This window comes from Trifolium pratense, linkage group LG5 (genome assembly GCF_020283565.1).
Source record: "Trifolium pratense cultivar HEN17-A07 linkage group LG5, ARS_RC_1.1, whole genome shotgun sequence".
In the NCBI taxonomy this organism is placed as follows: Eukaryota; Viridiplantae; Streptophyta; class Magnoliopsida; order Fabales; family Fabaceae; genus Trifolium; species Trifolium pratense.
Window position 1 is genome coordinate 27,405,646 of NC_060063.1, and position 20,244 is coordinate 27,425,889.

General features: G+C 35.4%; 2 protein-coding genes across 5 annotated transcripts; one reads left to right on the forward strand and one right to left on the reverse strand.

The window, feature by feature from the left end:
• Positions 1-743: 743 nt before the first annotated feature.
• LOC123887013 lies at positions 744-8,836 on the forward strand. Of its 4 annotated transcripts, none has more exons than XM_045936281.1 (9): positions 744-1,776; positions 2,162-2,356; positions 3,637-3,729; positions 3,810-3,992; positions 4,080-4,182; positions 4,278-4,463; positions 5,063-7,422; positions 7,542-8,134; positions 8,555-8,836. In XM_045936281.1, exons 1-9 carry the CDS (start codon positions 1,543-1,545, stop codon positions 8,577-8,579), a joined length of 3,972 nt encoding a protein of 1,323 aa, XP_045792237.1. In that variant the 5' UTR covers positions 744-1,542; the 3' UTR covers positions 8,580-8,836. The 4 variants fall into 4 exon arrangements, with proteins under 4 accessions (XP_045792237.1, XP_045792239.1, XP_045792238.1 ...); XM_045936283.1 differs by having other exon boundaries at positions 755-1,776; positions 2,168-2,356; XM_045936282.1 differs by having other exon boundaries at positions 763-1,776; positions 7,545-8,134.
• Positions 8,837-12,521: 3,685 nt separating this feature from the next.
• LOC123884676 (DEAD-box ATP-dependent RNA helicase 31-like) lies at positions 12,522-20,083 on the reverse strand. The gene is made up of 10 exons (XM_045933831.1): positions 19,640-20,083; positions 17,671-17,777; positions 17,102-17,157; positions 16,350-16,574; positions 15,772-15,978; positions 15,581-15,667; positions 14,052-14,147; positions 13,623-13,838; positions 13,224-13,406; positions 12,522-13,013 (listed from the first exon to the last, which is right to left on the reverse strand). The coding sequence occupies exons 1-10, from the start codon at positions 19,933-19,935 to the stop codon at positions 12,786-12,788; spliced, it is 1,701 nt and encodes a 566-aa protein (XP_045789787.1). The 5' UTR covers positions 19,936-20,083; the 3' UTR covers positions 12,522-12,785.
• Between the last annotated feature and the right edge of the window lie 161 nt (positions 20,084-20,244).

The window sequence follows — 20,244 nt, forward strand, 5'->3', positions numbered from 1 at the left end:
GTTAAAGTTATTATATCTTATAACTTTAATAAAATTGTAGTGCCATCGTAATTTCATCAAATTTATCGTGATTCAAAAGATATACTTAGTTAATGGATAATCTCTGCTTATGAACTAGACTGCTTTTTATTGTTTCCCCAACCACATATTTTTACATTCACAAAACTCAAATCAAAGATCTTCTTTAAATAATTCTTAGCTTGTTTGGATACATGTTTTGGTTACCATTTGGACATCCCAATACTAATTTTATCATAAATTTAAGAAGCCAAAAAGTATATAATTTGGTAGACGCGTGTTGTTGCCGTGATTTAGTTTGATAGACACGTGTTATCACCGTAATTTTCAATTTTTCCAAATCGATAGTCTATTTCGGCTACAAGTTAAAACAAATGTAATATTGACTATAAAACAAATAATTATAGAAAATCCGACTTCAATTCATACAAAAAAAATAATTATTCTTAGTCAAACTTAACTAAATTTTTTACCGAATTCTAAATTACCATAATCTCTTCTCATAAAATTCAAAATATTAAACAAAAAAAAATATCAATTTCTTTTTTCTTCTTCCTTTTTCTACGATGCTTTCATATTTTCCTTTTCTATCTCACAAGATTCTACTATTATTATCACCTCATCTCATTATTCTCATCTATATCTATCCTAAGTTCTTACCAATAATTTTATTTTAATTGATTATAAAAATTAAAATTATTATTATTATTATTATTATAAGTAATTTCCAAAACAAAACAAAAAAACCCCTTAACAACAACAAACACAACAACACACTCTTCTCTCAAAACGCCGAACCCCAATTTCTTCAATCCCTAATATTTCATTTCACATTTTTCTCTCACACCTTCGTTTTGAAGAACCCTTTTCTCTCAAATTCCAAACCAAGTTCCGTTTTTGATCGCAACCCAACTTTCGTCATCCTTCATATTCAATGCCCATTATCTCTTTTTCCCATTTCTCTATTCCCTCACTTCGTTATTGATTTGCCCCTTTCACTCTCCAACTGTGTTGGGATTCACCTTTTTCGTTAGGGTTTTAATAATCTTAACCCTTTTTCTTCTTTTAGCTAAGCAACTTTCTTTTTATTTTTCTGCCGTGTTTTGATTCATTGGGTATTTTCTTCCAAAATCTAATTTTTATTTTTATTTTCTGGGGATTCTGAAATTGTTGTGTTCTATGTGTTTTTGTTGTGTTTAGATATAATATAACCTAGAATTGGTTAAGTTGATTTTTTTTTTTTTTTTTTTTAAGATTTTGTTATTAAAGTTTTGAACTGCACTAGGAATAAATTTGTATTTGTATCCTGGTTTATTTGTTGTTGTATTCACTGTATCTATTTTCCCCTTCAAGAGTTTGAGGGGAAAATCAATTGCTACAAGCTTTTAGTGTGGTGTTTTAGTTGGTTTAGATTTCAACATTGGTTATTGGGGTTTATTATTATCAAGAAGAGGTTGTAGTGGTGGTGGTGGTGTATTGGGTTGGTAGGTTAACTTGAGAGGGTTTAAAGTTAAAGGTTTTTGCATGGGAGAACATGAAGAGTGGGCACAGCCACAAAGTGGGCTATTGCCAAATGGTTTATTACCAAATGAAGCTGCTTCTGTGATACAGGTGCTTGATTCGGAGCGGTGGGCGAAGGCTGAACAAAGAACTGCAGAGCTTATTGCCTGCATTCAGCCTAATTCACCCTCTGAGCAACGCCGAAATGCAGTTGCAGAATATGTCCAAAAGTTGATCACAAAGTGCTTCCCTTGTCAGGTGGGTTTTATGTGGTGATTGTGAGTTGTTTTTTGCTTGAGAACTTTTGATTAGTTAGTTTAGTCATGCATTATTATTTGGATTGAAGATTGTTAACTTTTTATGACAAATCAAATATCATTGTTGAAGGATGTTTGCACATAATATAACAATATTGTGCTGTCGTAAATCTTGAAATGGATCTTTGCTTAGTCAGAAATCCTAATTTGTTGTTAGAAGTTGGTTTTTTGTTGGTGGATGTTCAATTGTGGTTTTGGTAGTGATTAGTGAAATTATGTTCTTCCAAGTAGTGAATGGTTTTGCATCATGCCATTTTGATTCAATGATTGATGATGTTATTTTTCATTTGTATTCCCACATCATTGTGTTAATGATTGTTTTTCAGTTACAGGTGTTCACCTTTGGGTCGGTTCCTCTAAAAACTTATTTGCCTGATGGAGATATTGACTTAACAGCATTTTGTAAGAATCAAACTTTGAAGGATAATTGGGCACATCAGGTTCGTGACATGCTGGAGAACGAGGAGAAGAATGAGAATGCAGATTTTCATGTCAAGGAGGTTCAGTACATCCAGGCTGAAGTATGTTTTCTAACAAGACACTATCTTTGAATTTGAAATTGTTGATCTCTGTCTCCATTCTTATAGTGTTGACTAATCACTTAATTCATTATCACACCCTTATGATGGTAAATATTTGATAATAAGTAGTGATGTTTTTGGTAAGAACCAATATATTAAACCCATTTTCTCTTCCGTCCTAATCATCCAATGTTGGAGGCGAGCCAAAACTTTGAAACGATGGAATTTGGCCCTCCTCCAATTCTACCCTACCCATTTGCCGCCCCCACACACCTAATATAATGTTTGGGAAGTAGACTTGGTGGGTTATCTTCAATTATTAACTCATGGAGTAACATGATGAATTTATTGTTTTGCTTTCTTTCATTATGTTGGTTTGTGCGGGCACAAACACATGCTTCATTGTACAAGTGATTTACTTAGTCCATAAATTATTGGGGAAACAACTCTAACATCAAACACAAATAAAGGGAATGGTTTTCTAGTTGTCAACATAGAGTGAGAGTTATATATGAGTTTATTGAGCTTCAAATGATATATGAATGATACTGATGGTAATCATTCTTTCTGCTTGCTTTCTCCTCATGTTTTGACTTATTTGATAGGCGGATGTCATTAATGCACATGATAAATGTGTACGTAACCTTGGATGTTATTCAACTTACATCCATATAATAGCAGCACGCTTATCATATGCACTAATGATACCTAACTATCTCATATCACTAAAGAGCTTTATTTGAGGATGCAAAGACTACTTTTAGTTTTAGGTGGTTGTTTGAGATTGTTATTCGTTACAGAAGCTTTTTAAGGTCATGGAACATTCGTACCCCATTTTTTTATATTTAAGTGATCTATTACGTGTATTAAGTGATATTGTGATAACCATAAATGCAAGGTTTGAAGTATGTTGCTAATGAATAATTGTTTTATTATGAGTGTGGTGAGTGCTTGCTAATTATTACCAACTCATATTACTCTTTCAGTGGTTATCAGGTTGTTGTAGAAGCTTTTGAGGTTATAGTATGCCTGATTATGTATATAGATTATAGTGAAGAAATAGCACAATACACCAATAGCTATGAAATACAACTAGTTTCTATCAGTGTGGTTAAAGAACTAATACTAGTTAAACAATTGCCAGCTTGAGAAGCACATTTCTGTTTAATTCATAATTTATTTTTGGAGTTTGTATCACATTTCTAAGTGTTGATGACTTGTTATAATTCTTGCTATTTCACCTGTATTATAATTTATATGGTTTCCATTCATATTTGCAGGTTAAGATTATAAAATGTCTTGTTGAAAATATCGTAGTAGACATTTCATTTAACCAGCTTGGAGGATTGTGCACCCTTTGTTTTCTTGAGGAGGTAATTTGGTGTATCCCTGAAGTGTGACCTTCATACTATTTTTTACTTGGATTTACAAGAATTTTAATTTGCTTTTGCAGGTTGATAGTCTGATTAACCAAAATCATTTATTCAAGCGTAGCATTATACTGATAAAAGCTTGGTGTTACTATGAGAGCCGTATACTTGGTGCCCACCATGGACTTATCTCAACTTATGCATTAGAAACTTTGGTTCTTTACATATTTCATGTTTTCAACAATTCCTTTGCCGGACCACTTGAGGTAGCAGGAGATGACACCACTTCATCTAATTTAATGTTTTTGAATTTTGACTATTGATTCAACATGACACTTTCTTTTCTTATGTAGGTTTTGTATCGATTCTTGGAGTTCTTTAGTAAGTTTGATTGGGATAATTTTTGCGTAAGTTTATGGGGTCCAGTACCAATTAGTTTACTCCCGGATGTGACAGGTAGTTAGTTACATTGTAACTAAATATTCCTATTCTATATGGATTTAAGTCTGTCATGTTGATTTTTTTCTTCGCTAATTTTTGAATTTCTACAGCTGAACCTCCTCGAAAAGATGCAGGAGAGTTACTGCTGAGCAAATCATTTCTTGATGCCTGTAGCTCAGTTTATGCTGTTTACCCTGGTAGTCAAGAAAATCAGGGGCAACCCTTTGTTTCCAAGCATTTCAATGTCATTGATCCTTTGCGTGTCAACAATAACCTTGGCCGCAGTGTCAGCAAAGGTGTGTTGATCTCCAATTAAATTTGTCTTATTTTATGCATATATACCATTATTTGTCCGGTTAATAATTTGAACACAGTTCATTTTATATGGACCTGTCCTTGCTACTATTTTTAATGCGACATTATACCAGTTGTTCAATCTTGAAGAATTGTGATACATGGGCGTGTAGGTTATCATCTTTTTTATACACATGGATATCTTTTTCCGATGTCATGTAGTCTTTTTTCCTTGTTTTTTTCCTGTCACAAGAAATTTATGCTATGAATGTATTATGAATAGTTAATAGATCTCATTAGCAGATTTTTTATGTGTTCCATCATTTTCGCAAAAACCAACTATGCATCGCTACATGACTATGGTAATGTACTTTTAACTAATTGTTTTGGCATCTGTTTGGGATTTGAAGATTGAAAAAAAATGAACCTTCAATGTGTTTATATAATCAAACAAATGGTGAGTATGGATACTTTTATGCACCCTGCTACAGCTGAGCTAAGCTAGTATTATATTAATGGGTTATTAGTTTCCCTCGACTATTCTTCATCGATATATTTTTTGTGATTAGGCTAATTTCGCTTTATGATACTTGCGAACCAGGTAATTTCTTCAGGATACGCAGTGCCTTTGCATTTGGGGCTAAAAAGTTGGCTAGGTTACTTGATTGTCCGAAGGATGAATTGTTTCTTGAAGTCAATCAGTTCTTTTTGAACACTTGGGACCGACATGGAAGTGGGCAACGACCTGATGTTCCAAGCAATGACCTATGGCGTTTGAGGTTATCTAATCATGACCAATCACAGAGTTCTGAGAATCTCCGGAACAATAATCATAAACTTGATAATACCTCCAATCGTGAGTTTCATGCTGAAAGGGAACAATTTTCACATAGTGGTGTATCTCAGCATAGCAATGTTTCTACATATTCCCGTCCTCATAGTCAAAAGAGTCATGTAAACCAAAATAATTCAAGGAATTTGGATCAAGCTCGAAGGGAAACTACTACTACTCAAGTTGATAAAAGTCAGAGAAATGTGAAAACTGATAACCCAGTCAATGATCTTCGTGGCAGGTTAATATTTGCCAGGACACGTTCTAGCCCTGAGCTGACTGATTCGTACGGTGAAGTTTCTTCCCAAGGAAGGCGTACAAGAGCAACTGAAAGCGTTAAAGGCCAGAATGTTTTTGTAAAGTTGGAGAATGGTCGTAGGAAGAATTTTGAGCCAGACGTAGCTGCAAGAGTTGATGATTCATCCGGTAGGCACTCATCTCGTCAAGTTGTTGGCAGTGCCGCGGAATCGATCAGTAATCATGATGAACCAAACTCGGGTGTCATGGGTGAAGAGCATGCAGCTGTTGCCGGAGCAGGTGGAATGCAGATGATGAATCAGGAGGAGCAAGACCTTTTGAATATGATGGCATCTCCCACCGCTCAAGGTTTCAGTGGTCAGGCCCATATGCCAATGAATTTACCTCTAGGTCACCTACCATTCCCATTTCCACCTTCCATTCTTGCATCAATGGGATATGGTCAAAGAAATATGGCTAATATCCCCTTTATTGAGGCACCTTGGGGTACAAATATGCAATTTCCTCAAGGTTTAGTCCCTTCACCATTGCATCCATATTTCCCTGGATTCGGATTGGCCTCAAATCCTCAAGATTTAGTTGAAACTGGCAGCGAGAATTTCAGTTCTGTTGAAATGAATGCAGTGGAAGCTGATAATGATTTCTGGCATGAGCAGGAGAGAAGTTCTGCTAGTGGTGTTGAAGCCGATAATGGAAATTTGGAAATGATTCCAGATGATAAACAACAGTCAACTTCAGGTAGTTATCATTTTGCCCCATCTTCTCGGGCAGGCAATTCTAGTAGTTCTGCCAGAACTCACCAGAAGTTCACTAGAGAAAATCGAGGGTCAATGAGAGAAGAGCATGTTGATAATTTTCATTATCAAGATGGCCGGAGAAATGAGGTTTATTTGGATGATAGAATAGCAAATTCTGAATTACCAAGTGCACCACCTTCAAGCTCATTCAGAAGTAAGAGCCCTTCAGAAAGCTCGTGGGATGGATCGTCAGCCAAATCCTCAAAATCGACAAGGGAAAAAAGGGGCAAGAAAAGTTCTCCCTCAGTGCCTGCAGCTGGTTATGGTAAGGGTAAAAATGTATCAGAAATTTCATCTAATCGAACAGATGACGAAAACAAAGAGTGGACTCCTTTGTTGACTATGTCATCTGATATGTCTGACAGAAGCACTGAGCCTGCAACTGGTAGGCATCAAATATCTGGTTTTGAAGCTGCTCAGACAAGTGGATCAGATTCTCCATTACCCATAGCTCCTGTGATTTTAGGTCCTGGTTCTCGCCAAAGAGCTGTTGATAATTCTGGAGTTCTTCCGTTTGCATTTTATCCTACAGGTCCTCCAGTACCATTTGTTACAATGCTTCCCTATTATAATTTTCCGAGTGAGTCTTCTGAGACATCAACAAGCAACTTCAATGGGGAAGAAGGGGTGGAGAACAGTGATTCTGGTCTAAATTTTGATTCGTCCGAGGGATATGACCACGAGGTGTCAAGCCCTTCAAATTCAATGGCAAGGGTGGGTATTGAGCCATCTTACCACAAGCCTGATATTCTTAATAGTGACTTTGCTAGCCACTGGCAAAATTTGCAATTTGGGCGATTTTGTCAAAGTCCGTGTAGTCCTCCATCAATGATGTACCCTTCGCCTGTTATGGTGCCTCCCGTTTATTTGCAGGGTCGTTATCCTTGGGATGGTCCTGGGAGACCTCCTTCAGCTAACATGAATCTCGCCACTCAGCTCATGAACTACGGGCCACGTCTTGTTCCCGTTCCTCCTCTACAATCGGTTTCAAATAGACCTGCAAATATTTATCAACGTTTTGTAGAAGATATGCCTCGGTATCGAAGTGGTACTGGAACATACCTGCCAAATCCGGTATGATAAATTTATGAAACTTTTGTACTTGTGCGGTTTTCTTTATCCTTCCTATGTCTCGTGTGTATCCAAAGTGTTTCATTTTCTAGATCTATGGTCATTTTTTTTAATGTTTTCAGAAGGTTTCTGTTCGAGACCGCCATTCGACGAATACCAGAAGGGGAAACTACAACTATGATAGAAGTGATCATCATGGTGATAGAGAAGGGAACTGGAATACGAATTCAAAGTTGCGATCATCTGGGCGTGGCCATAATCGCAACCAAGGTGAGAAGCCAAACTCAAAATCGGAGCGGTTGGCAACTAGTGAGAGCCGTGCTGAGAGGCCATGGAGTACACACAGACACGACTCTTTCATTCCTCACCAGAACGGTCCAGTCCGTGGAAATTCCTCGCAGAACAGTCACGGGAATGTAGCATATGGAATGTACTCTATACCTGGCATGAACCCTGGTGGCGTATCATCAAATGGACCAACAATGCCATCTGTTGTTATGTTGTATCCTTATGATCATAATGCTGGCTACAGTTCACCGGCAGAGCAGCTAGAGTTCGGGTCATTGGGACCAATGGGTTTCTCGGGCGCCAATGAACTACCGCAGCCAAATGAGGGAAGTCGATCTGGTAATGGAGCACTTGAAGAGCAAAGGTTTCATGGTGGCCCTGCTCAACGATCTTCACCGGATCAACCCTCCTCACCCCATGTCTCAAGGTAGTTTTTTTCCCCCTCCTTTTAATTACCTTGTTTGTTTTAATTTAAGAGCCCCGTTACCAAGAGTCCTTTAACAAAATAAAAAATTATTTATTGGAAAGCATTACATTCAATATATTGGTAAATGAGAAGATACTATTTTTCAGTGAATGATTATTGTTGAACTTTAATCAATGTCCACTGGTTAGCATTTGCATAAATTTAATGATTACTCCTTCCAGTCCTTTTTTATAAGAAACAATCCACGCTTTAGGTTCATTGAATAATTTATGCATCTGGTTTATAATATAGACCAAATACATCAGTTATTTAATGAATCTAAAAAGTCAGCCGTTCCTTATAAAAAGGACAAGAGGAGTATTATTTATCATTTTTCACTTGGACTGTCTTCTTATGTCTTGATTTTGTGCTTTTGCACAGGGGTCCTGATTCTAATGTGAGATAAGTGGCAAGGAGGATCTTTAATTGAAAGAGATGATGATGATGACATGTACTTTATTTTTTTTGTTATATCAAAGTAGAAACTTACTGGCTTAGGTTCAGAATTTAGAAATTTTACCATGTTACAGATCTGTCAGCTTCAGTTTTACAGTACTAGGGGTGTACTTGTGTTAGAACATGCAGAATATCTTTGATGATGAACGTTTTGACATTGTTATACAGCTTATCAATGAAATTGTCATAAAATAATGTTAGATGTAATTTGTATTTGTCTTGTCATTTCCATGACAACCTTCCCCCAATAGTTTATATAGTCATTGAAGTAACATTGTGGCTCAATCAGAGGTCAAATGCAAATGAGCCTGTTTGGGAATGGAATAATGGCCAATGGGTCAATGTGAAATAATGAGGAGGTGAATAGTAGTGACATTGAGTAGATGCATTCCAAGTTGTGACTTTGGGAAGGGTAAGTGAGGTTACTCTCTCTTTCAACTTATCATTCTCTTTATTCAAACAAATTTAGAATGAACCAAGTCTTTAAGGCTCAGGCCAGCGCAAGCAAGCCTAACATGTTGCTCATTGGGCGAGTGTTTTGCACCGTCAAATGGTGATGTTCTACGGATGCTAGATGCAATTGCTTTGCTCTTTCATCCTCCTCCATGGTTTGCTCAAAACCATTTCTCAATCTCATACAATTTTTTTCTTAAAAGTTCTATCTTAAAAACAGTTGCTTATGCTTAACTTGAATAAACTTATTTAAAAATAAGAGGATAAAATCAAAACAAGTTATCTGTAGTTATCTATTCACAAAAGAAGTAATCACTTTGGTTTCACAAATTTTTCTCATAATTTTTTTTAGCAAACCATCAAATTGGTCACCGTCTATGTAACTTGTTCTCAAATAGGTCCCTCGAGTATTTTATATCATTTTTCTTAAACAAATAATCAATAACATTAGGTTTAAGTGGTTAATGAGCTCCCTCTAAGATCAAACATTCAGGAGAACCCGAGTTCAATTTCTAGTGAGAACAATTTTTTATCAGACTTTACTTACCTTACGGCTAAACTCTAAATTATCGATGTCCTCTTTCCCCGAGAACCAGAGAGTTAATGCACACCAAAAAGGAAAAAAAAAAGCAAAACAAATCAAGTCAATTTTAGTCATGGCTCCTGAGTGCTGATTCATTCAATTAGACTGGTTCGAGTTGGGTGGGGGACGGATGGAGCGGTCTGGGTGTGGCGTTGACAGTTGAGGGCGTGGGAGGAGGAGATGTTAGGGGAGTGTCAGTCTTTACTTTCTAACATTTCTTTACAGGCACAGGCTTCAGATAGGTGGCAGTGGCAGCCAGACCCCGATACAGGTTTCACTGTCCGTGGAGCATATCATCTCTTGACTGTCTCCATTTGGCAGACCCCAGATGAGGCAGAGATCATCTCATTTGGCACCCTCAGGTTCCCTTGAATGTCTCCATTCTTGCGTGGCGTTTATTGCGTGACAGGTTGCCCACTAAGTCAAACCTGGTTACTAGAGGCATTTTATCTTCTGCAGCTCATTGGTGTGTATCTGGTTGTGGTGTGGCAGAGTCGGCTCATCACTTATTCATCTCCTGCAGCACTTTTAGTTCTCTTTGGGATTTAGTTCGGACTTGGATTGACATTTCTTCGGTGGCTTCTACTTCTATCCAGGATTATTTTGTTCAGTTTACTCTATCAGCTGGAGGATCTAGAGCACGTCGGTCTTTTTTACAACTCATTTGGCTTGCTAGCGTATGAGTTGTGTGGACGGAAAGAAATCACAGGTTATTCAGTGGCTCAGTTAGTACTATTTATAAGTTGTTGGACAAGATCAAGCTTTTCTCCTATAGGTGGTTGAAGACGACGAGTGTTACTTTAGTCTCAAACTACCATAGTTGATGGTCTAGTCCTTTATTATGTTTGTGCCTTGTATGATTGTTCATTTCTTTCTGTGACTATTAGTAAACTCTGGTAGTCTATCTTGGCACATCTTGTGCTAAGAAGACTTGTTTGTTAATATATCTCATTTTAACTTGTTAAAAAAAAAAGACGTAGGAGCCAAAGGGTTGCTAATATCAAGTGTTGTTTTTGTGGTGAAAATGTTGTTTGAGCATCTAAGACAAGTGTCAACCTAGGAAAGAAGTTCTACACATGCCATATGAGAATCGACCTTCAATGTGACTTCTTTATTTTTTTTAGGTTGGACGAATATGAAAGCTAATGATAAATATGAGATTGTGGATGAATAACCTTTATGAATGTTGAATTACTAACTTGTTTATTATGCTAGTTTAAACTTTAGAGACTATAACTAGATAACTTGTATATTTTAATATTTCACAAATTACTTTTGAGAGAATACTCGTTTGAGGACCAAATTGCTTGTTAATTTCAATAATTTTATTTTAGCCTTAACCTTATTATACTTGTGATTTATTTGAAATATAATTTCCCTATTTGCCTACTTGAAATAGAATTTCAATTCCCTATTTTAAAATCCGGGATTTTAGTCCCCAACTTTACACCTTATTACAATTTTGTTCTCAATCCATATTTTTTACAGATTTTGCCCCGATATCAAATTAACAATGACTAACGTGCAGGGCCGACCTTGAGGGAGTGCCTAAAAAAATAATATTTGTTGGTTACACTAAAAAAAATAATTTACATGGTAGTAGGTTCAAGTTAAAAAAAAAAAAAGTAAAATGAATAAAAAAAAAGTTGGTCTTGTCTCAAACACAAACAGAAACACGTACAACCTCTCTTCCACTGCTAGATAGAAGACTTTTTTTTTAAGCAGTTAGAATATATTTTTGTTGGTATTAATTATAATATGACTATTTTTTAGGTTATTGATATTATTTACAATTTTAAAAAATTGAATTTTATTTTATTTTTATTAAGGGGTCCACTTTTAATATTTAGTGTCGGATCTCTAAATTATCAGGACCAGCCATGCTAACGCGGGACTTGTGAGATATATAAGGTGAGATCGTTTCTTTCAACTGATTTTCTCGGTACTTGTGACTACATGCTTAAAAGATTCAAATCTCTTACAAGTTACCACTTGAATCAATTCATTTTTTGTTTTTAAACCTTAATTATAAGCAAATTTTCACATTTCAGATTTATTGAATAATAACTAATGCATATGACCTTAATTATGGACCAAATACATTAGTTATCAAATGAAATAAAAAATAGAAATTTATTAACCTCTTTCGCTTCCAATCACTTAAAATCGTACAAATACAATGCCAAAATTACATAATCTAAATCTGTAGTATGATGAAGAGAAGACTCTCAGTTTTATCCCTTAATTCATGGATTTGAACTTTTCGCACCCCCTGAATATACTCGGTCACCCCTTGAAATTACGAACCTAACCCTTCTGCTTTCTAGGATGCGAGCACTTTTCCGCACTCTAAGTAACGAGTGTCAATTTTTTAGCTCAAATCCACTCCCTAGAATGAAAAAAATCATGAAAAAAGGAGTTCGCCTTCTAGAAAGCGAACTCAGCTGCAATTCGCCTTCTAGAAAGCGAACTGACTACAGTTTGCTATTAGAAAGCGAACTCAGCTGTAGTTTGTTTTCTAGAAAGTGAACTCTTTCCCCCCCATTTTTGCCATTTACACACTCGCCAGAAGCAACTTTCTAATTCATGCTGTATACCTTTTCCCATACTTTGTTCCATAAATAAATTAGCCTTACGTTTTATAAGTAGTCTTTGTTCCACAAAAGAGAGGTGTATGTTTAAAGACAAAATTTGAGGTTTATGTAATAATATCAAGCTATAATTTCTTACCAATATCAAGTAAATTTGGATTCACATACCTTAAACAAAGTGCAAATAATGGGAAAATCATTTATTAATGGAGCCCTCTATATCTTTATGTTTAGGCCTTTATACCCAACTATAATACAAAGTACGTTTAATTTATAAGCCATAAGATTAAATATAACAAAGATGGGACAGTTACATAGTAATTCATATTACAAATTCATCTGGTACTGATGTTTCCTCGGTATAATTCATCTAGAACTACAAAAAATACACATAAATTGGCAGAATAATAATTTTAATTTGGAAGTTTCAAGTCTTAAAATCAAATTATAAGGAATCATTTCAATTCAAGAATATTTCTCTCTTTAAGAAGACTGAGTTATCAAAATTTGAATGGAATGAATAAATAACCTATTTGGAACGTAAACCAGGGACATTTCTAAGACCCATCTTGCCAAGGACAAGACTGGCAACAGCTGGTGGGGTATCAAGCCCCATGCTTCGACTGAACTCGTTAGCAAGCTCCACTAACTTACGCTTATCTCTCCCCACTTTCTTGTTAGAATTGTAGTAACCAAGCCATGCTTGATATGCTCTTTCTTTATTATCCATCTCAACAGTGGATATAGCCCTATCCACCTGTTAACAATTCAAAATGTTAGTGCATGATCGAAATCATCGAGTTTGATGAAATCATAGTGACACCGTAATTTTGTTAAAGCTATAAAGTATAGCTTTTACCAAAATCATGGTGGCATACAATGATTTTGCCAAACTCACCGCTAAAAACTTGCCAACTCATTAGAAGAAAATCAAGAACTGTCTTCCTTGTATATCCCAAGCAAATACCTTTTTCTTAGTCTCAGGATCAACAGAAGGTACTGGAGCTTTCTCAATAGGCAAATCTTTTGCGGAATCTAAAAAGAACTCTTCCCAAGGAGCTAGTAGCAGTATGCCCTGGCCTTCTTTTCCTTTTCGCCCTGTTCTACCTAGTCGATGTATGTACTGTTGCTTATCAGCTGGTAGACCAACCTGTTCATTTGACAAATGGATGAAAAATTGAAAGCATTAAATAATTAATATTTGATCAAATCATAGCCAAAAGGCTTGCACTTTTAGTAAATGGATGTCTCGGGTTCTTCCGAACATGCAATGAACAGGACATAAATCCATGTGATCCATTATGCGATGGGTGCAAGCATGCTGATGATATAATAGAAGTGAAACAAGGAGTTCCACATATATTACCTGTATAACAAGAGAAACATCTGGATAATCAACTCCACGTGCAGATACATCCGAAGTAACTAGGATGAGACGCTTTGACTTCCGGAATTCATCAGAAACTCTGGTTCTATAACTCTGAGGCTTTCTTGAATGGATTTCTCGCACATTCAAGTTCAACCTCCCAAGGAGATCAGCAACAAGTCTTGTGACCATAGCAGTTGTACAGAAAACAAGAACCTGATAAACCAATAGTTACATTAGGTATCCTCCAAAAATATGTGAAACATGATGCTAAAAGTAAAACTGTCTTGTCAAATCACAGTTTATAATTTAAGCAAGTAAAATACTGATCCAAAATATTTATGTTTTTAGTTAATTACCATGATATGTGTCATAGTGAAAGGAGAAAGAACAACCTAAATACAGTTGTTTGCAGATTAGAAAGCAAACCTTATAGTCAACATCATCGGTAATGTGCTCCTTCAGAATAACATAGAGTAAAGAGAAATGCTTGTCTAGCGGGGCAATTAAATGCATCTGGCGGACCTGAAATAACCCAAAGCCTCATAAATAAAGATCATAAAAAGACTTTATATGCTGGCTAGTGCATATATGCATGTATTACCTCGCACATGCATATACACATGTTAATTAAGATATGTATATGATTTGAATTATATTATGGTATTTTAAATTTTAAATATCTCTTATTGATTGGATTTAATGGTTCTTATCCCTATAATCAAAAGATTTAATTGTAATTACTTGGTTATAAATAACAAGGCTGAAAGTAATTTCTCCTAAGCAATTCAATCAAGTTGGTGTCAGAGCTCTATAGTTTATTTTTATCAGTCTTGTTAGGGTTTTCAACAGCAGTAAGTGCTGACCCTCTGTTCTTGAAGAACCAAGTCAGCTTCTCACTGGACCACTGCCACCAGCATTGGACCGCCGCATAAGGAGACCGCACCTCATCACAGGTCTTGCTTGACGCTATCAGAACCCATTCAGAATAAGCCAGACAGCCACCTAATCTCCAGCAATTGCCACCCAGAGCAGACCGCAACCTTTCCGATTGCAACGCCACTTCCACCGTTCTGACTTTTTTTAACTTCGTCCTTGTCTTGCTCCAATGGAGGAAGTTGTCATTGAAGAGACCGGTGATTCATCTCCTATTCCAATATCTCAACCTACTTCAGCCCAACCTGTGGGCATGCCAACAGGTCTTAAAAAGGTATTTGTTATACAAGAAACCCTAACCCCATTTATAATATTTTGAGCTATTATTGCCTTTCCTCATTCCGTTGTGCATTTGCATATGCTCTTTCCTGTGTTCGTCCTAAAATTTACAGGAAGCACTTTCTCATCCAGGATGGAGACAGACTGGATTCTTGTGCCCTCCCCTCAGGAGAAATCTATTGTTGACTGCTGAAGAGTATTCACAATCAAGGTAGGCCAGATGATCAGATTGATCCTTTGAAAGCTAGTCTTGTAGCTAAAAGTTTTACTCTTATTTTTGGCTTGGATTATGGTGACACTTTTTCTCCGTTTACAAAGATGGCATCAATTTGTCTATTTTTATCTATGGCCGCTATGCATAGTTTGGCCTTTTCATAGTTAGAGATAAAAAAATGCACTCTTGCCCGGTGACTTAGCTGGGGAAGTCTATATGGAGCAACTGGAAATGATCCGTTTGCTGATATCTGTACCAAGTCTCTTAGATGTCCAAGGATGTCTTGTAATATGTAAGAAGCTTGACACATATGATCTATATGTACCAGCTTGGGGAGGAGTGTTAAGAACTTAAGACGTGTATATGATTTGTTGGTTCTTATCCCTATAATTACTGGATTTGACTGTAATTACTTGGTTATTAATAACATTGCTGAGAGTAATTTCTCTCTAAGTCAAATCAATTCATTCAAGTACATGTAAGTATCTAGTTAGTCACTAGTCATCAGCATGAAATTAATAACAATTACCTTTGCATGTGTCTCTTCAGTACCCTCCTCAACTGTATTAATAAATTCAAAATCCTTTTTCAACGCAATTTTACAAACTTGATGAACCTACACAAAAATAATCATACGAGAATAAGACCAATATGCATATTTTAATAAAGCATGAAGCACCACAACTGAAAGGAAAAGCACAAAAGGAAAGGAAGACAAACCGCGTCCGGAATGGTTGCAGAAAACATAAGTGTTTGTCGTTGTTTAGGAACTGCAGCAATTATTTTATCAATATCTTTACGAAATCCCATGTCTAGTAAATGATCAGCTTCATCAAGCACCAAGGTCTTAACCCCCATAAGCCTAGAAGGAAAACCAGCAGTACTATCAATGTGATCTCTAAGCCTTCCAGGTGTAGCAACAAGGATCTGTACAAAAAACAAAACAAATAAAGTTCCTTCTGGAAAACTAGTTTGGTCTAAGATGATGATTTGCCAAAGGTGCATGAAACCAGATTAATATAGCATGATTCTTGTTTAAGCCATGAAAATCAAAGGTGATCTATAGAGTCATTTTTTAAAACAGTATTAAACCCTTGAATATATAATTGTGCTTCTCTTCTTTCTAGATGTATTCAAAATCATCAGTTATAAAAACACGAGTTCTGAATGTTTATGAAATAAGCTGTAGAAATGTTATTGCAAAATATCAGCACCGACAACAACAATCATATGGCAATGCACAAAGCTTAGTAGGCCTACATAAAATCAAATTTATGTGGCAAAGAAAAAAAATTCACCTGGCAAGGATTTTTTTGAATTCGTTTCTGTTCTACACTAAGATTTGTTCCTCCAATCACAACTTGAGCACCAATGGTAGGATGATATTTGAGCAGTTTACTGGCTTCTGCAGCAGCTTGACATGCAAGCTCTCGTGTTGGGCATATGATAAGAACAAGAATTGGTTTACGCATTTGATTACGATCACTTGGTGGAGACTTCACAACAGCTTCAATTGATGGAAGCTGAATAATAAAAATACATTAAAAATAATTACAAACTACTAATCATCACTTACTACATGAGCAATAGAACAATCAATTAGTTTCTACATCAAAAATTTGTGCTGTTACATCAAAAATTAGCTTACTAAGTCATGCTCGATTATTATTCTAAACTGTTTTAAGATAATTTTTTATCAACATGGAAGTATGGAACTTCCTTTAATACTTCCACTGCAAAGAAGAAAAACAAAAAGGGGTCCTGACGGCTTATAGCAGTACCCATGCCAGTAAAAAAATATAAAATAGAGAAATAGAAATTCCGTGTATCATAATAAAATATATCAAGCAACAAAAACCAATGAATTAAAGAGATATAATTAAGTAGATTGCTTATTCCAAAGGTAGCTTAGGTGTTTTCTCGATTACTGTACCTTACTTTAATCGGGGCTCACAAAAGAAAAAATATGAATAAAATTGCTAATAATGATTGAAAGAGAGGACAATAACTACTAATGCGCTCGAACAAACACAAAAAAAAAGAGACATACCAAAAAGGCTACTGTTTTTCCCGTTCCTGTTTTAGCCTTGGCCAGGACATCCTTACCTAGAAATGTTAATTGGAGTAAGTGCACCGTAATAAATAAACTCAAGATATATGATAGTAATGTCAACCAAATCAGGAAGATGATATGATACTCCCTCCGGTTTTGAATATAAGCAAAAACCAACTTTCTAGGTTCATTGAATAAAACATGTATCTGGACCATAACATGATCCAAATACATACTTTATTTAATGAACCTAAAGTTTTTTTTGGCTTATATTCAAAACCGGAGGGAGTACTTGCTTAGTATTATAGATTGGCCTGTTGTGAAAACGGATTAACTACATAATTATATTATATATGATAGCAACAAAAACTACAATCCTAGAAAGAAAAAAAAAAATCCTAAAAGCAAAATTGGAAAAAGATGACATGGACACATGGTACATTAGTATCCAATGACATCTCTTGATCTCTTACATAAGACCACAACCACAAAACATGACACTAGCTAGTAGCTATTATTACTGTAAGATTGTTCAACATCCTCCATGGAAAAGAAAAAGAACAAACCTTTAAGAATTACTGGAAGTGTTGCCTCCTGGACGATGGTCATTTTCTCATATCCAGCATCCTTGATTCCTTTTAATGACAGTGGAGAGACTGAACACTGGTCAAATCTGTGGCATCATATCGCAGAAATCAGAGATACAGAATACAAGAACAATTATATAGTGCAGCAAACTATCATAAGATGGATCAACTAAAGGTTGGATTTATGAAAGTTGAACTGAATAACATGTTACATGTATGTATAAGCATAAGGCTCACCTTTCTGTCTATATTAATTATATGTCTATCCTCCCTCCTTTACAAGTACATGACATCCCGAAGGTCGCACAAAACCCCACACCAATTTCGATATTCAAAGCAGTAAGAAAGCATGCATTATCCTAACCATCCACACCCTAATCAATTATATATGCAAACAATATAGTACATTTTGTAACTTATAAATTGTTACTTTCTAAAGGAAATCTGAAGATCGAATTTCTGTCCTACTTATACTGTGGTAAACCTATCGTATTCTAACTAATTATAATAGGTATAACTAGTCGGTAATTTTATAACTTTGCGGTCTTATTTTCTTCTGTGTACTACTTTTGAAAAGATTGTTGTGTTTCATTATTGGAACTAAAACTGGTTTAGATACCATTTTATTCTAAAAATTTCAAAAAGGACACTTTCAAATGGTTGAATTGCTTATGTATAGTTCTTTACAATTTGAACTTATAACTTTGGCTATTGTTCTCAATGCTCTGAATATGTAAAATTTTACTTCTTTTGATTAGGTAGCAATGTCGCATTGTCACAAGATTTTGTTGTATTGTGTTGTTTTATGTTCATTGAAACTCTATTAGACTCTCCTTTAAAACTGTAGAGGAAAAACAAGTGTTCAACAAACTCATATTCTCAATATTGATCATATCAATGACACAGTTCCAAAATCATTGTTTGAGTCCTCAACAAAGGGCACCCTCACATTCCTTTGTATTTTTTTGCTATATTCTATGAAGTACTGCACAGACACTGGATGCAAACACCATACTAACACATCAACACTGATAATAATTTAACAAAATGAATTAATCGAAGTAAAAACATGTGTAACACACCCGACACACACCTTCAATTAGAGGCATCACTGCTATATAGTCTATTTGGATCGACTTATTTGAGTTTATATACTACCATAAGTTTCATTAAACTGTTTGGAAGAACTTATAAAAACAGCTTATGACATCTTGTCATAAGTTGTCTTCAGCTTATTTTCACAATTTCTCTAAATTTGCTCATGAAAACAGCTTATATCATATACAAAAACAATTTAGGGCCTGTTTGGATTGACTTATTTTTGAGCTTATGCAAAACAACTTATACAAATAAATAAGCATTTATGTATTATTTATAAGTTTGTTAAGGTAGTTTATGAAATAATAGCTTATGAAGAAACAATTTTTGCTAGTGAGAACTTATGAATTAACATAAAAGCTTATTTATTTGCATAATCTATTTTTCATAAGCTCAAAAATAAGCTAATCCAAACAAACCCTTAATTTCATTTCATTTTTTGCCATAGAAATAACTTAAGTAAGCTTATACTTAGAGCTCGTTTGGCCCAGCTTTTTTTAGAGCTTATGCAAACAGCTTATGCAATTTTTATAAATTATTATAAGTTTGTTAAGGTAGTTTATGATAAAATAGGTTATAAAATTACAATTTTCACTAGTGTGAACTTATAAAATAGCATAAAACCTACTTTATATTGAATAAGCTGTTTGGATAAGCTCTAAAAAAAGCTGGGCCAAACGAGCCCTTAAGCACTTATCATAAGCTGCAAATAAGTTATTTATCCAAACAGAGCAAATACAATCACAAGTAAAGCAACAATTATTAAGACAAAGAAACTATATCCATAATCCATAAATCAATATAAATGTCAATGAAACATTAATTTATAAACACACACACACACACACACCTGGAATCACTTAAATAAGAATCTCCACCAATAATTCCAGAACCACCACTAACAGCACCACCACCATTTTCTACTGCTACAACTTTATTATCATCATCATCATCATTATCACTACTCAACTTAGACCTTTTTTTGGACTTCTTCTTATTAGGTTTTTCCTTTCTGAAATCATCATCACCTTTTCTTTTCCCTAATGAAGAAGGAACATCAACATTCTTCTTCTTGTTCTTATTCTTCTTGTGTGACTGGAACCCACCGTTGTTATCAGCCGCCACAGTCTGCGCAGCAGGGCTCATGGTTTCGGCTGCTGCAAACCGCACTTGTAGAAAGTGGCGGTGTAGTAAACAGAAGAGACTCGATTTTGTGTCTTAACTCACTATTTATACCTAACTTTTTTTTTTAAGGGTTGCATTTTTTTTAGTTACTCACCATTTTGAGGGTTGCGTTTTTTTAACCGACCCACCAAATTAGTAAGCAATATTTATTTTTTGACTAAGTAAGTAGTACATAAATAAAATACAAAATAGCAATAGTTAGTTGGTTCAATGATAATTAACGCTGAACTTGATAGAGAATATCGCGGTTCGATCCCTCGTAACTGCGAT